This window comes from Pristiophorus japonicus, unplaced genomic scaffold, assembly GCF_044704955.1.
Source record: "Pristiophorus japonicus isolate sPriJap1 unplaced genomic scaffold, sPriJap1.hap1 HAP1_SCAFFOLD_56, whole genome shotgun sequence".
In the NCBI taxonomy this organism is placed as follows: domain Eukaryota; kingdom Metazoa; phylum Chordata; class Chondrichthyes; family Pristiophoridae; genus Pristiophorus; species Pristiophorus japonicus.
The window spans coordinates 4,654,883-4,675,644 of record NW_027254467.1 but is presented as its reverse complement, the minus strand read 5'-3'; the positions used below and the strand labels follow the sequence as shown (position 1 = coordinate 4,675,644).

At 43.3% G+C, this 20,762-nt stretch overlaps 1 protein-coding gene across 1 annotated transcript in view; it reads left to right on the top strand.

Annotated features, from left to right (window-relative positions):
* Positions 1-20,268, top strand: part of LOC139254524 (zinc finger protein 16-like) — a 78,116-nt gene extending 57,848 nt beyond the window's left edge. Inside the window, exons 4-5 of the mRNA XM_070873743.1 lie at positions 12,856-13,488; positions 19,677-20,268. Coding sequence (XP_070729844.1) covers positions 12,856-13,488; positions 19,677-20,268 — 1,225 coding nt within the window. The remainder of the gene's footprint in view (positions 1-12,855; positions 13,489-19,676) is intronic.
* The last annotated feature ends 494 nt before the right edge of the window (positions 20,269-20,762 follow it).

The following is a 20,762-nucleotide window of genomic DNA, read 5'->3' as shown; positions in this document are numbered from 1 at the left end:
ACAGACATATATCACATACACAGTCTGTACACAGACACATATCACACACACAGTCGGCACATAGACATATATCACACACACAGTCTGTACACAGACATATATCACATACACAGCCCGTACACCGACATATATCACACACTCAGCCCGTACACAGACATATATCACACACACTCAGCCCGTACACAGACATATATCACACACACAGCCTGCACACAGACATATGTCACACACACAGTCTGTACACAGATATATATCACACACACAGTCTCTACACAGAAATATATCACACACACAGTCTGTACCCAGACATATATCACACGCACAGCCCGTACACAGACATATATCACACACACAGTCTGTACACAGACATGTATCGCACACACAATCTGTACACAAACATATATCGCACACACAGTCTGCACACAGACATATATCACATACACAGTCTGTACACAGACACATATCACACACACAGTCGGCACATAGACATATATCACACACACAGTCTGTACACAGACATATATCACACACACACAGTCTGTACACAGACATATATCACACACACACAGCCTGTACACAGACATATGTCACACACACAGCCTGTACACAGACATATATCACACAAACAGTCTGCACACAGACATATATCACACACACAGTCTGTACACAGACATATATAACACACAGTCGGCACATAGACATATATCACACACACAGTCTGTATACAGACATATATCACACACACATCCCGTACAAATTTATATCACACACACAGTCTGTACAGACATATATCACACACACAGTCTCTGCACTGACATATATCACACACACAGTCTGCACACAGACATATATCACACACAGCCTGTACACAGACATATATCTCACACACACAGTCTGCACACAGACATATATCACACACACAGTCTGTACATAGACAGATATCAGACACAAAGCCCGTACACATTCATATATCACACACACAGCCCATACCCAGACATATATCACAGGCACAGCCCTTACACAGACATATATCACACACACAGTCTGTGCACAGACATGTATCACACACACAATCTGCACACAGACATATATCGCACACACAGTATGTACACAAACATATATCACACACACAGCCTGTACACAGACATATATCACACACACAGTCTGCACACAGACATATATCACATACACAGTCTGTACACAGACACATATCACACACACAGTCGGCATATAGACATATATCACACACACAGTCTGTACACAGACATATATCACATACACAGCCCGTACACCGACATATATCACACACTCAGCCCGTACACAGACATATATCACACACACACAGTCTGTACACAGACATATATCACACACACACACAGCCTGTACACAGACATATGTCACACACACAGCCTGTACACAGACATATATCACACAAACAGTCTGCACACAGACATATATCACACACACAGTCTGTACACAGACATATATAACACACAGTCGGCACATAGACATATATCACACACACAGTCTGTACACAGACATATATCACACACACATCCCGTACAAATATATATCACACACACAGTCTGTACAGACATATATCAGACACACAGTCTCTGCACTGACATATATCACACACACAGTCTGCACACAGACATATATCACACACAGCATGTACACAGACATATATCTCACACACACAGTCTGCACACAGACATATATCACACACACAGTCTGTACATAGACAGATATCAGACACAAAGCCCGTACACATTCATATATCACACACACAGCCCATACCCAGACATATATCACACGCACAGCCCTTACACAGACATATATCACACACACAGTCTGTACACAGACATGTATCACACACACAATCTGCACACAGACATATCTCACACACACAGTCTGCACACAGACATATATCACACACACAGTCTGTACATAGAGAGATATCAGACACAAAGCCCGTACACATTCATACATCACACACACAGCCTGTACACTGACATATATCACCCACGCAGCCCGTGCACAGATTTATTTCACACACACAGTCTGTACACTGACATATATCACACACACAGTTTATATCACACACACAGTCTGTACACAGACATATATTACACACTCAGCCCGTGCACAGACATATATCTCACTCACAGTCTGTACACAGACATATATCACACACAGCCTGTAGGCAGACATATATCACACATACAAACTGTACACAGACATATATCACAGACACAGTCTTTAAACAGACATATATCACACACACAGCCTGTGCACACATATATATCACACACACAGTCTGTACACAAACATATAGCACACACACAGCCCATACACAGACATATATCACACACGCACAGTCTGTACACAGACATATATCACACACGCAATCTGTACACAGTCATATATCACACACACAGTCTGTACACAAACATATATCACACACACAATCTCTACACAGATATATATCACACACACAGTCTGTACCCAGACATATATCACACGCACAGCCCGTACACAGACATATATCACACACACAGTCTGTACACAGACATGTATCACACACACAATCTGTACACAGACATATATCGCACACACAGTCTGTACACAAACATATATCACACACACAGCCTGTACACAGACATATATCACACACACAGTCTGCACACAGACATATATCACATACACAGTCTGTACACAGACACATATCACACACACAGTCGGCACATAGACATATATCACACACACAGTCTGTACACAGACATATATCACATACACAGCCCGTACACCGACATATATCACACACTCAGCCCGTACACAGACATATATCACACACACACAGTCTGTACAGAGACATATATCACACACACAGCCCGTACACAGATATATAATCACACACACAGTCTGTACACAGACATATATCACACACACAGTATGTACACTGACATATATCACACACAAAGTCCGAACATCGGCATATATCACACACACAGCCTCTACGCAGATATATATCACACACACAGTCTGTACACAGACATATATCACACACACAGCCTGTACACAGACATATATCACACACACAATCTGTACAGATATACATCACACACACAGTCTGTACAGGCATATATCACAAACACAGCCCGTACAAAATTATATCACAAACAGAGTCTGTACAGACATATATCACACACACACAGCCTGTACACAGACATATATCTCACACACACAGACTGTACACAGACATATATCACACACAGTCTGCACACAGATATATATCACATACACAGTCTGTACACAGACACATATCACACACAGTCGGCACATAGACATATATCACACACACAGTCTGTACGCAGACATATATCACATACACAGCCCGTACACCGACATATATCACACACTCAGCCCGTACACAGACATATATCACACACACACAGTCTGTACACAGACATATATCACACACACAGCCTGTACACAGACATATGTCACACACACAGCCTGTACACAGACATATATCACACACACAGTTTGTACACAGACATATGTCACACACACAGCCTGTACACAGACATATATCACACACACAGTCTGTACACAAACATATATCACACACACAGCGTGTACACAGACATATATCACACAAACAGTCTTCACACAGACATATATCACACACACAGTCTGTACACAGACATATATAACACACAGTCGGCACATAGACATATATCATACACACAGTCTGTACACAAACATATATCACAAACACAATCTGCACACTGACATATATCACACACATAGTCTGTACACAGACATATATCACACACACAGCCCATAAACAGACATATATCACACACACAGTCTCTGCACTGACATATATCACACACACAGTCTGCACACAGACATATATCACACACACAGCCTGTACACAGACATATATCTCACACACACAGTCTGCACACAGACATATATCACACACACAGTCTGTACACAGTCAGATATCACACACAAAGCCCGTACACATACATATATCACACACACAGCCTGTACACAGACATATATCACACACGCAGCCCGTGCACAGATTTATATCACACACACAGTCTGTACACTGACATATATCACACACACAGTCTGTACACAGACATATATTACACACTCAGCCCGTGCACAGACATATATCACACACACAGTCTGTACACAGACATATATCACACACAGCCTGTAGGCAGACATATATAACACACACAACCTGTACACTGACATATATCACACACACAGCACGTACACAGACATATATCACACAAACAGTCTGTACACAGACATATATCACACACACAAACTGTACACAGACACATATCACACACACAGTCTTTACACAGCCATATATCACACACACAGCCTGTACACAGTCATATAGTACACACACAGCCCATACACAGACATATATCACACACACAGTCTGTACACAGACATATATCACACACACAATCTGTACACAGTCATATATCACACACACAGTCTGTACACAAACATATATAACACACACACACAGCCTGTACACAGACATATAGCACACACACAGCCCATACCCAGACATATATCACACGCACAGCCCGTACACAGACATATATCACACACAGCCTGTAGGCAGACATATATCACACACACAACCTGTACACTGACATGTATCACACACACAGCACGTACACAGACATATATCACACAAACAGTCTGTACACAGACATATATCACACACACAAACTGTACACAGACATATATCACACACACAGTCTTTACACAGACATATATCACACACACGGCCTGTACACAGACATATAGCACACACACAGCCCATACCCAGGCATATATCACACGCACAGCCCTTACATAGACATATATCACACACACAGTCTGTACACAGACATGTATCACACACATAATCTGTACACAGACATATATCGCACACACAAACTGTACACAAACATATATCACACACACAGCCTGTACACAGACATATATCACACACACAGTCTGCACACAGACATATATCACATACACAGTCTGTACACAGACACATATCACACACACAGTCGGCACATAGACATATATCACACACACAGTCTGTACACAGACATATATCACATACACAGCCCGTACACCGACATATATCACACACTCAGCCCGTACACAGACATATATCACACACACACAGTGTGTACACAGACATATATCACACACACAGCCTGCACATAGACATATGTCACACACACAGTCTGTACACAGATATATATCACACACACAGTCTCTACACAGAAATATATCACACACACAGTCTGTACCCAGACATATATCACACGCACAGCCCGTACACAGACATATATCACACACACAGTCTGTACACAGACATGTATCGCACACACAATCTGTACACAGACATATATCGCACACACAGTCTGCACACAGACATATATCACATACACAGTCTGTACACAGACACATATCACACACACAGTCGGCACATAGACATATATCACACACACAGTCTGTACACAGACATATATCACATACACAGCCCGTACATCGACATATATCACACACTCAGCCCGTACACAGACATATATCACACACACACGGTCTGTACACAGACATATATCACACACACACAGCCTGTACACAGACATATGTCACACACACAGCCTGTACACAGACATATATCACACAAACAGTCTGCACACAGACATATATCACACACACAGTCTGTACACAGACATATATAACACACAGTCGGCACATAGACATATATCACACACACAGTCTGTACACAGACATATATCACACACACATCCCGTACAAATTTATATCACACACACAGTCTGTACAGACATATATCACACACACAGTCTCTGCACTGACATATATCACACACACAGTCTGCACACAGACATATATCACACACAGCCTGTACACAGACATATATCTCACACACACAGTCTGCACACAGACATATATCACACACACAGTCTGTACATAGACAGATACCAGACACAAAGCCCGTACACATGCATATATCACACACACAGCCCATACCCAGACATATATCACACGCACAGCCCTTACACAGACATATATCACACACACAGTCTGTACACAGACATGTATCACACACACAATCTGCACACAGACATATATCGCACACACAGTATGTACACAAACATATATCACACACACAGCCTGTACACAGACATATATCACACACACAGTCTGCACACAGACATATATCACATACACAGTCTGTACACAGACACATATCACACACACAGTCGGCACATAGACATATATCACACACACAGTCTGTACACAGACATATATCACATACACAGCCCGTACACCGACATATATCACACACTCAGCCCGTACACAGACATATATCACACACACACAGTCTGTACACAGACATATATCACACACACAGCCTGTACACAGACATATGTCACACACACAGCCTGTACACAGACATATATCACACAAACAGTCTGCACACAGACATATATCACACACACAGTCTGTACACAGACATATATAACACACAGTCGGCACATAGACATATATCACACACACAGTCTGTACACAGACATATATCACACACATCCCGTACAAATTTATATCACACACACAGTCTGTACAGACATATATCACACACACAGTCTCTGCACTGACATATATCACACACACAGTCTGCACACAGACATATATCACACACAGCCCATACACAGACATATATCTCACACACACAGTCTGCACACAGACATATATCACACACACAGTCTGTACATAGACAGATATCAGACACAAAGCCCGTACACATTCATATATCACACACACAGCCCATACCCAGACATATATCACACGCACAGCACTTACACAGACATATATCACACACACAGTCTGTACACAGACATGTATCACACACACAATCTGCACACAGACATATATCGCACACACAGTATGTACACAAACATATATCACACACACAGCCTGTACACAGACATATATCACACACACAGTCTGCACACAGACATATATCACATACACAGTCTGTACACAGACACATATCACACACACAGTCGGCACATAGACATATATCACACACACAGTCTGTACACAGACATATATCACATACACAGCCCGTACACCGACATATATCACACACTCAGCCCGTACACAGACATATATCACACACACACACAGTCTGTACACAGACATATATCACACACACAGCCTGTACACAGACATATGTCACACACACAGCCTGTACACAGACATATATCACACAAACAGTCTGCACACAGACATATATCACACACACAGTCTGTACACAGACATATATAACACACAATCGGCACATAGACATATATCACACACACTGTCTGTACAGAGATATATATCACACACACATCCCGTCCAAAATTATATCACACACACAGTCTGTACAGACATATATCACACACACAGTCTCTGCACTGACATATATCACACACACAGTCTGCACACAGACATATATCACACACACAGCCTGTACACAGACATATATCTCACACACGCAGCCCGTGCACAGATTTATTTCACACACACAGTCTGTACACTGACATATATCACACACACAGTTTATATCACACACACAGTCTGTACACAGACATATATTACACACTCAGCCCGTGCACAGACATATATCTCACTCACAGTCTGTACACAGACATATATCACACACAGCCTGTAGGCAGACATATATCACACACACAACCTGTACACTGACATATATCACACACACAGCACGTACACAGACATATATCACACAAACAGTCAGTACACAGACATATATCACACACACAGTCTGTACACAGACATATATAACACACAGTCGGCACATAGACATATATCACACACACAGTCTGTACACAGACATATATCACACACACATCCCGTACAAATTTATATCACACACACAGTCTGTACAGACATATATCACACACACAGTCTCTGCACTGACATATATCACACACACAGTCTGCACACAGACATATATCACACACAGCCTGTACACAGACATATATCTCACACACACAGTCTGCACACAGACATATATCACACACACAGTCTGTACATAGACAGATATCAGACACAAAGCCCGTACACATTCATATATCACACACACAGCCCATACCCAGACATATATCACACGCACAGCACTTACACAGACATATATCACACACACAGTCTGTACACAGACATGTATCACACACACAATCTGCACACAGACATATATCGCACACACAGTATGTACACAAACATATATCACACACACAGCCTGTACACAGACATATATCACACACACAGTCTGCACACAGACATATATCACATACGCAGTCTGTACACAGACACATATCACACACACAGTCGGCACATAGACATATATCACACACACAGTCTGTACACAGACATATATCACATACACAGCCCGTACACCGACATATATCACACACTCAGCCCGTACACAGACATATATCACACACACACACACAGTCTGTACACAGACATATATCACACACACAGCCTGTACACAGACATATGTCACACACACAGCCTGTACACAGACATATATCACACAAACAGTCTGCACACAGACATATATCACACACACAGTCTGTACACAGACATATATAACACACAATCGGCACATAGACATATATCACACACACTGTCTGTACAGAGATATATATCACACACACATCCCGTCCAAAATTATATCACACACACAGTCTGTACAGACATATATCACACACACAGTCTCTGCACTGACATATATCACACACACAGTCTGCACACAGACATATATCACACAAACAGCCTGTACACAGACATATATCTCACACACACAGTCTGCACACAGACATATATCACACACACAGTCTGTACATAGACAGATATCAGACACAAAGCCCGTACACATTCATACATCACACACACAGCCTGTAGACTGACATATATCACACACGCAGCCCGTGCACAGATTTATTTCACACACACAGTCTGTACACTGACATATATCACACACACAGTTTATATCACACACACAGTCTGTACACAGACATATATTACACACTCAGCCCGTGCACAGACATATATCTCACTCACAGTCTGTACACAGACATATATCACACACAGCCTGTAGGCAGACATATATCACACACACAACCTGTACACTGACATATATCACACACACAGCACGTACACAGACATATATCACACAAACAGTCAGTACACAGACATATATCATACACACAGCCCATACACAGACATATATCACACATACAAACTGTACAAAGACATATATCACAGACACAGTCTTTACACAGACATATATCACACACACAGCCTGTACACACATATATATCACACACACAGTCTGTACACAGACATATAGCACACACACAGCCCATACACAGACATATATCACACACGCACAGTCTGTACACAGACATATATCACACACGCAATCTGTACACAGTCATATATCACACACACAGTCTGTACACAAACATATATCACACACACAATCTCTACACAGATATATATCACACGCACAGCCCTTACACAGACATATATCACACACACAGTCTGTACACAGACATGTATCACACACACAATCTGCACACAGACATATATCGCACACACAGTATGTACACAAACATATATCACACACACAGTCGGCACATAGACATATATCACACACACAGTCTGTACACAGACATATATCACATACACAGCCCGTACACCGACATATATCACACACTCAGCCCGTACACAGACATATATCACACACACACAGTCTGTACACAGACATATATCACACACACACAGCCTGTACACAGACATATGTCACACACACAGCCTGTACACAGACATATATCACACAAACAGTCTGCACACAGACATATATCACACACACAGTCTGTACACAGACATATATAACACACAATCGGCACATAGACATATATCACACACACTGTCTGTACAGAGACATATATCACACACACATCCCGTCCAAAATTATATCACACACACAGTCTGTACAGACATATATCACACACACAGTCTCTGCACTGACATATATCACACACACAGTCTGCACACAGACATATATCACACACACAGCCTGTACACAGACATATATCTCACACACACAGTCTGCACACAGACATATATCACACACACAGTCTGTACATAGACAGATATCAGACACAAAGCCCGTACACATTCATACATCACACACACAGCCTGTACACTGACATATATCACACACGCAGCCCGTGCACAGATTTATTTCACACACACAGTCTGTACACTGACATATATCACACACACAGTTTATATCACACACACAGTCTGTACACAGACATATATTACACACTAAGCCCGTGCACAGACATATATCTCACTCACAGTCTGTACACAGACATATATCACACACAGCCTGTAGGCAGACATATATCACACACACAACCTGTACACTGACATATATCACACACACAGCACGTACACAGACATATATCACACAAACAGTCTGTACACAGACATATATCATACACACAGCCCATACACAGACATATATCACACATACAAACTGTACACAGACATATATCACAGACACAGTCTTTACACAGACATATATCACACACACAGCCTGTACACACATATATATCACACACACAGTCTGTACACAGACATATAGCACACACACAGCCCATACACAGACATATATCACACACGCACAGTCTGTACACAGACATATATCACACACGCAATCTGTACACAGTCATATATCACACACACAGTCTGTACACAAACATATATCACACACACAATCTCTACACAGATATATATCACACACACAGTCTGTACCCAGACATATATCACACGCACAGCCCGTACACAGACATATATCACACACACAGTCTGTACACAGACATGTATCACACACACAATCTGTACACAGACATATATCGCACACACAGTCTGTACACAAACATATATCACACACACAGCCTGTACACAGACATATATCACACACACAGTCTGCACACAGACATATATCACATACACAGTCTGTACACAGACACATATCACACACACAGTCGGCACATAGACATATATCACACACACAGTCTGTACACAGACATATATCACATACACAGCCCGTACACCGACATATATCACACACTCAGCCCGTACACAGACATATATCACACACACACAGTCTGTACAGAGACATATATCACACACATAGTCTGTACACAGACACATATCACACACACAGCCTGTACACAGACATATATCACCCACAGTCTGTAAACAGACATATATCACACACACAGTCTGTACACAGACATATCTCACACACACAGTCTGTACACAGACATATAGCAGTGGCAGTGTCTGTCCTATACACACCTGTCAATCATACACTGACCCACAGTACCAGAGAGTGAGTGACCGTGTCTGTCCTATGCACACCTGTAAATCACACACTGACACACAGTACCAGAGAGTGAGTGACAGTGTCTGGCCTGTACACAACTGTCAATCACACACTGACACACAGTACCAGAGAGTGAGTGACAGTGTCTGTCCTATACACAACTGTAAATCACACACTGACACCAGTACCAGAATGTGAGTGACAGTGTCCGTCCTTTACACAGCTGTTAATCACACACTGACACACAGTACCAGAGATTGAGTGACAGTATCTGTCCTATACACATTTGTCAATCACACACTGACACACAGTACCAGAGAGTGAGTGCAGTGTCTGTGCTATACAAACCTGTCAATCATACACTGACACACAGTACCAGAGAGTGAGTGACAGTGTCTGACCTATACACACCTGTAAATCACACACTGACACACAGTACCAGAGAGTGAGTGACAGTGTCTGTCCTGTACACACCTGTCAATCACACACTGACACACAGTACGAGAGAGTGAGTGACAGTGTCTGTCCTATACACACCTGTCAATCACACACAGACTCACAGTACCAGAGAGGGAGTGACAGTGTCGGTCCTATACACACCTGTCAATCCCACACTGACAAACAGTACCACAAAGTGTCTAATCTATCCTAATGAAGAAATGTAAAACTATCCCATTGGACCAATGAGTGACAGAAACAATACCAGCCAGAGTCAGCACCTTCAGGATAGGAGAGGGAGGGGAACCAGTGAGTGTGGAACTGAACCCAGCCAGTGACGGTGATGATAATTCGGAACATAGGACAAGCTGCCTTCAGACATGTGAAGTGTTTGAATTTCAGGACAGGGATGGGGATGAGAGTATGGGGAGGGGATTTACAGCTTTGGAGGAACAAGAGAGGAAAGAATGTTCCATAGAATCTAGAATTGCCTGTTCTGAATTTCTGTCCTGTACTTGCAGCAATGATTTTTGTAAACTCCTTTTCCAGGGTATCAGACGGGAAGGATTTGTAGACGGGAAACACAAACCAAACATCACGTCAAGATCTAACAGAACCACTCGATTCCTCAGGATCTGAATATCATCGGCCTTTGAATGCGGAAGGAGAAATGTTTGTCTGTTCTGTCTGGGAACACATTTCAAACATCAGTGTGACTGGAAAAGCACCAAGACACATATATCCGAGTGAGAGTATTTCAGTGCACTGACTGTGGAAAGAGTTTTAACCAGTTGCACAGCCTGACAAAACATCACAGCATTGACAGGGGGAGAACCTGTACACTTGTTCTGTGTGTGGACCAGGCTTCAAGTGATCGTCCAACCTGGAGAGACACAAGGACCCCACAGCATGGAGAAACCGTGGGAATGTGGGGACTGTGGGAAGGAATTCAATTACCCGTCTGAGCTGGAAGTTCATCGACACAGTCATACTGGGAAGAGGCCATTCACCTGCTCTGAGTGTGGGAAGGGATTCACTCAGTCATCCCACCTGCTGAGACACCAGCGAGTTCACACCGGGGATAGGCCGTTCACCTGCTCCGTGTGTGGGAAGGGATTCACTCGATCATCCAACCTGCTGATACACCAGCGAGTTCACACTGGGGAGAGGCCATTCACCTGCTCCGAGTGTGGGAAGGGATTCACCCCATCATCCAACCTGCTGACACACCAGCGAGTTCACAGTGGGGAGAGGCCATTTACCTGCTCCGACTGTGGGAGGGGATTCACTACATCATCCCACCTGTTGACACACCAGCGAGTTCACACTGGAGAGAGGCCGTTCACCTGCTCCGAGTGTGGGAAGAGATTCACTACATCATCCGACCTGCTGAAACACCAGCGAGTTCACACTGGAGAAAGGCCGTACACCTGCTCCGAGTGTGGGAAGGGATACACGACATCATCCAACCTGCTGAGGCACCAGCGAATTCTCAGGTGACTTCAGGGTTTGGATTCTACTGTTGTCCTAGACTGAATCGTGCCCATTCTGACAGTTGGGCTTGCTTTCTGCTTATACTGATCACCCGTATAATTGGGCTGGAATTTACTATTCGAGATATTTCACCAATTAATCAATGGGAATAGGGTCAGGTAAAAAAATAACGCTTATTTTGTTTGCATCCATACTTCACTCCTTAACAAACATAAGAAATAGGAGCAGGAGTTGGCCATCGTCCACTTGAGCATGCTCTGCCATTTCATAAGATCGTGGCTGGTCTGATCTTGGGCACAGCTCCACTTCCCTGCCCGCTCCCCATAACCCTTCACTCCATTATCGCTCAAAAATCTGTCTATCTCCAACTTAAATATATTCAATGACCCAGCCTCCACAGTTCTCTGGGGTAGAGAATTCCAAACATTTATGATCCTCTGAGAAAAGAAATGTCTCCACATCTCCGTTCTAAATCGGTGATCCTTTATTCTCAAACTATGTCCCTAGTTCTAGATTTCCCCACGAGAGGAAACACTCTCTCTGCATCTACCTTGCTGAACCCCCACAGTATCTTATATGTTTCAATAAGATCATTTCTCATTCTTCCAAACTCCAATGAGTATTGGCTCAACCTTTCTTCATAAGTCAATCCCTTCATCTCAGGAATCAAACGAGTGAAGCTTCTCTGAACTGTGTCAATGTAACTATATCCCGCCTTAACTAAGGAGATCAAAACTGTACACAGTACGCTAGGTGTGGTCTCACCAATACCCTGTACAGTTGTAGCAGGACTTCTCTGCTTTTATACTTTATCCCCCTTGCAATAAAGGCCAACATTCCATTTGCCTTCCTGATCACTTGCTGTAACTGCATACTGACTTTTTGTGTTTAATGCACAAGTCCCCCCAGGTCTCTCTGTACTGCAGCACTTTGCAATTTTTCTCAATTTAAAATTATAATTTGCTTTTCTGTTTTTTTCTACCAAAGTGGATAACCTCACATTTTCCCACATTATACTCCATGTGCCAAATTTTTGCCCACTCACTTAGCCTGTCTATATTCCTTTGTAGATTGTTTGTGTCCTCCTCACAATTTGGTTTCCCAACCATCTTTGTATCATCAGGACACATGGCTACATTACACTTGATCCCCTCATCCGAGTCATTAATATAGATTGTAAATAGGTGAGGCCCCAGCACCGATCCCTGCGGCACCTCACGAGTTACTGATTGCCAACCTGAAAATGAGCCATTTATGCCAACTCTCTGTTTGCTGTTGTTAACCAATCCTCTATCCATGCTAATATATTATCCTCAAGCCCGTGAACTTTTATCTTGTCTAATGCCTTCTGGATGTCCAAATACACCACATCTACTGGTTCGCCCTTATCCACGCTGCTCGTTACACCCTCAAAGTACTCCAGCAAATTTGTGAAGTGAGAGTTCCCCTTCATAAAACCATGCTGACTCTGCTTGATTATATTATGCTTTTCCAAATGTCCTGCTACTGCTTCCTTAATGACGGACTCCAGCATTTTCCCAACGACAGATTTTAGGATAATTGATCTATAGTTTCCTGCTTTTTGTCTGCCTCCGTTTTTAAGGGCAAAGCAGCCCACTTGATTGGCCCTGCATCCACCATATTAAACATTCACTCCCTCCTCCACCGGCGCACCGTGGCTGCAGTGTGTAATATCTACAAGATGCACTGCAGCAACTCACCAAGACTTCGTTGTCAGCACCTCCCAAATCCGCGAGTCCTCCCACCTAGAAGCACAAGGGCAGCAAGCGCATGGAAACAGCATCATCTGCAAGTTTCCTATCCAAGTTACTCACGATTCTGACTTGGAAATATATCGGATGTTGCTTCATAGTCGCTGGGTCAAAATCCTGGCACTCTCTCCCGAACAGCACTGTGGGAGCACCTTCAGCGGTTCAAGAACACAGCTCGCCCTCACTTCTCGGGGGCGATTAGGGATGGGCAATATATACTGACCTGGAGAGTGCCACCCATATTTGAAGAACGAAAAAAGAAAGGAATCAAAATTAATCAGAATGCACCAGATTAAAGTGACAAGTCAGCACTTTCGAGGGAGGTGATTGGCCCAGCCACATTAGCAGTGAATAGTATTTAGAAAGATTCGGTGAAAGGGGCAGGGGAAACAGCGATACAAATAGAGACACACATATAGACACACAGACATAAGCACAGACATATCACGCACACACAAGTAGAGTCATCCCCACAAACACACACAAAGCCCGTACACAGATATATATTGCACACACAGCCCGTACACACATATATATCACACACACGGCCCATACACAGACATATATCACACAAACAGCCCGTACACAAACATATATCACACACACAGCCTGTACACAGACATATGTCACACACACATCCTGTACACAGACAAATATCACACACACAGTCTGTACACGGACATATATCACACACACAGCCTGTACAGAGATATATATCACATACTCAGCCTGTACACAGACATATATCACACATACAGTCTGTACACAGACATATATCACACACACAGTCTGTACACAGACATATATCACACACACAATCTGTACACAGTCATATATCACACACACAGTCTGTACACAGACATATAGCACACACACAGCCTGTACATAGACATATATCACACACACACACAGCCCGTACACAGATTTATGTCACACACACAGTCTGTACACTGACATATATCACACACACAGTCTGTACACAGACATATAACAGACACACAGACCGTGCATAGACTTATATCACACACACAATCTGTACACAGAGATATATCACACACAGCCTGTACACAGACATGTATCACACACACAGTCTGTACACAGACATATATCACACACACAGCCCGTACATAGACATATATCACACACACAGCCTGTGCACAGACATATATCACACACACAGTCTGTACACAAACATATATCAAACACACAGTATGTACACAGACATGTATCACACACACAATCTGCACACAGACATATATCGCACACACAGTATGTACACAAACATATATCACACACACAGTCGGCACATAGACATATATCACACACACAGTCTGTACACAGACATATATCACATACACAGCCCGTACACCGACATATATCACACACTCAGCCCGTACACAGACATATATCACACACACACAGTCTGTACACAGACATATATCACACACACACAGCCTGTACACAGACATATGTCACACACACAGCCTGTACACAGACATATATCACACAAACAGTCTGCACACAGACATATATCACACACACAGTCTGTACACAGACATATATAACACACAATCGGCACATAGACATATATCACACACACTGTCTGTACAGAGACATATATCACACACACATCCCGTCCAAAATTATATCACACACACAGTCTGTACAGACATATATCACACACACAGTCTCTGCACTGACATATATCACACACACAGTCTGCACACAGACATATATCACACACACAGCCTGTACACAGACATATATCTCACACACACAGTCTGCACACAGACATATATCACACACACAGTCTGTACATAGACAGATATCAGACACAAAGCCCGTACACATTCATACATCACACACACAGCCTGTACACTGACATATATCACACACGCAGCCCGTGCACAGATTTATTTCACACACACAGTCTGTACACTGACATATATCACACACACAGTTTATATCACACACACAGTCTGTACACAGACATATATTACACACTAAGCCCGTGCACAGACATATATCTCACTCACAGTCTGTACACAGACATATATCACACACAGCCTGTAGGCAGACATATATCACACACACAACCTGTACACTGACATATATCACACACACAGCACGTACACAGACATATATCACACAAACAGTCTGTACACAGACATATATCATACACACAGCCCATACACAGACATATATCACACATACAAACTGTACACAGACATATATCACAGACACAGTCTTTACACAGACATATATCACACACACAGCCTGTACACACATATATATCACACACACAGTCTGTACACAGACATATAGCACACACACAGCCCATACACAGACATATATCACACACGCACAGTCTGTACACAGACATATATCACACACGCAATCTGTACACAGTCATATATCACACACACAGTCTGTACACAAACATATATCACACACACAATCTCTACACAGATATATATCACACACACAGTCTGTACCCAGACATATATCACACGCACAGCCCGTACACAGACATATATCACACACACAGTCTGTACACAGACATGTATCACACACACAATCTGTACACAGACATATATCGCACACACAGTCTGTACACAAACATATATCACACACACAGCCTGTACACAGACATATATCACACACACAGTCTGCACACAGACATATATCACATACACAGTCTGTACACAGACACATATCACACACACAGTCGGCACATAGACATATATCACACACACAGTCTGTACACAGACATATATCACATACACAGCCCGTACACCGACATATATCACACACTCAGCCCGTACACAGACATATATCACACACACACAGTCTGTACAGAGACATATATCACACACATAGTCTGTACACAGACACATATCACACACACAGCCTGTACACAGACATATATCACCCACAGTCTGTAAACAGACATATATCACACACACAGTCTGTACACAGACATATCTCACACACACAGTCTGTACACAGACATATAGCAGTGGCAGTGTCTGTCCTATACACACCTGTCAATCATACACTGACCCACAGTACCAGAGAGTGAGTGACCGTGTCTGTCCTATGCACACCTGTAAATCACACACTGACACACAGTACCAGAGAGTGAGTGACAGTGTCTGGCCTGTACACAACTGTCAATCACACACTGACACACAGTACCAGAGAGTGAGTGACAGTGTCTGTCCTATACACAACTGTAAATCACACACTGACACCAGTACCAGAATGTGAGTGACAGTGTCCGTCCTTTACACAGCTGTTAATCACACACTGACACACAGTACCAGAGATTGAGTGACAGTATCTGTCCTATACACATTTGTCAATCACACACTGACACACAGTACCAGAGAGTGAGTGCAGTGTCTGTGCTATACAAACCTGTCAATCATACACTGACACACAGTACCAGAGAGTGAGTGACAGTGTCTGACCTATACACACCTGTAAATCACACACTGACACACAGTACCAGAGAGTGAGTGACAGTGTCTGTCCTGTACACACCTGTCAATCACACACTGACACACAGTACGAGAGAGTGAGTGACAGTGTCTGTCCTATACACACCTGTCAATCACACACAGACTCACAGTACCAGAGAGGGAGTGACAGTGTCGGTCCTATACACACCTGTCAATCCCACACTGACAAACAGTACCACAAAGTGTCTAATCTATCCTAATGAAGAAATGTAAAACTATCCCATTGGACCAATGAGTGACAGAAACAATACCAGCCAGAGTCAGCACCTTCAGGATAGGAGAGGGAGGGGAACCAGTGAGTGTGGAACTGAACCCAGCCAGTGACGGTGATGATAATTCGGAACATAGGACAAGCTGCCTTCAGACATGTGAAGTGTTTGAATTTCAGGACAGGGATGGGGATGAGAGTATGGGGAGGGGATTTACAGCTTTGGAGGAACAAGAGAGGAAAGAATGTTCCATAGAATCTAGAATTGCCTGTTCTGAATTTCTGTCCTGTACTTGCAGCAATGATTTTTGTAAACTCCTTTTCCAGGGTATCAGACGGGAAGGATTTGTAGACGGGAAACACAAACCAAACATCACGTCAAGATCTAACAGAACCACTCGATTCCTCAGGATCTGAATATCATCGGCCTTTGAATGCGGAAGGAGAAATGTTTGTCTGTTCTGTCTGGGAACACATTTCAAACATCAGTGTGACTGGAAAAGCACCAAGACACATATATCCGAGTGAGAGTATTTCAGTGCACTGACTGTGGAAAGAGTTTTAACCAGTTGCACAGCCTGACAAAACATCACAGCATTGACAGGGGGAGAACCTGTACACTTGTTCTGTGTGTGGACCAGGCTTCAAGTGATCGTCCAACCTGGAGAGACACAAGGACCCCACAGCATGGAGAAACCGTGGGAATGTGGGGACTGTGGGAAGGAATTCAATTACCCGTCTGAGCTGGAAGTTCATCGACACAGTCATACTGGGAAGAGGCCATTCACCTGCTCTGAGTGTGGGAAGGGATTCACTCAGTCATCCCACCTGCTGAGACACCAGCGAGTTCACACCGGGGATAGGCCGTTCACCTGCTCCGTGTGTGGGAAGGGATTCACTCGATCATCCAACCTGCTGATACACCAGCGAGTTCACACTGGGGAGAGGCCATTCACCTGCTCCGAGTGTGGGAAGGGATTCACCCCATCATCCAACCTGCTGACACACCAGCGAGTTCACAGTGGGGAGAGGCCATTTACCTGCTCCGACTGTGGGAGGGGATTCACTACATCATCCCACCTGTTGACACACCAGCGAGTTCACACTGGAGAGAGGCCGTTCACCTGCTCCGAGTGTGGGAAGAGATTCACTACATCATCCGACCTGCTGAAACACCAGCGAGTTCACACTGGAGAAAGGCCGTACACCTGCTCCGAGTGTGGGAAGGGATACACGACATCATCCAACCTGCTGAGGCACCAGCGAATTCTCAGGTGACTTCAGGGTTTGGATTCTACTGTTGTCCTAGACTGAATCGTGCCCATTCTGACAGTTGGGCTTGCTTTCTGCTTATACTGATCACCCGTATAATTGGGCTGGAATTTACTATTCGAGATATTTCACCAATTAATCAATGGGAATAGGGTCAGGTAAAAAAATAACGCTTATTTTGTTTGCATCCATACTTCACTCCTTAACAAACATAAGAAATAGGAGCAGGAGTTGGCCATCGTCCACTTGAGCATGCTCTGCCATTTCATAAGATCGTGGCTGGTCTGATCTTGGGCACAGCTCCACTTCCCTGCCCGCTCCCCATAACCCTTCACTCCATTATCGCTCAAAAATCTGTCTATCTCCAACTTAAATATATTCAATGACCCAGCCTCCACAGTTCTCTGGGGTAGAGAATTCCAAACATTTATGATCCTCTGAGAAAAGAAATGTCTCCACATCTCCGTTCTAAATCGGTGATCCTTTATTCTCAAACTATG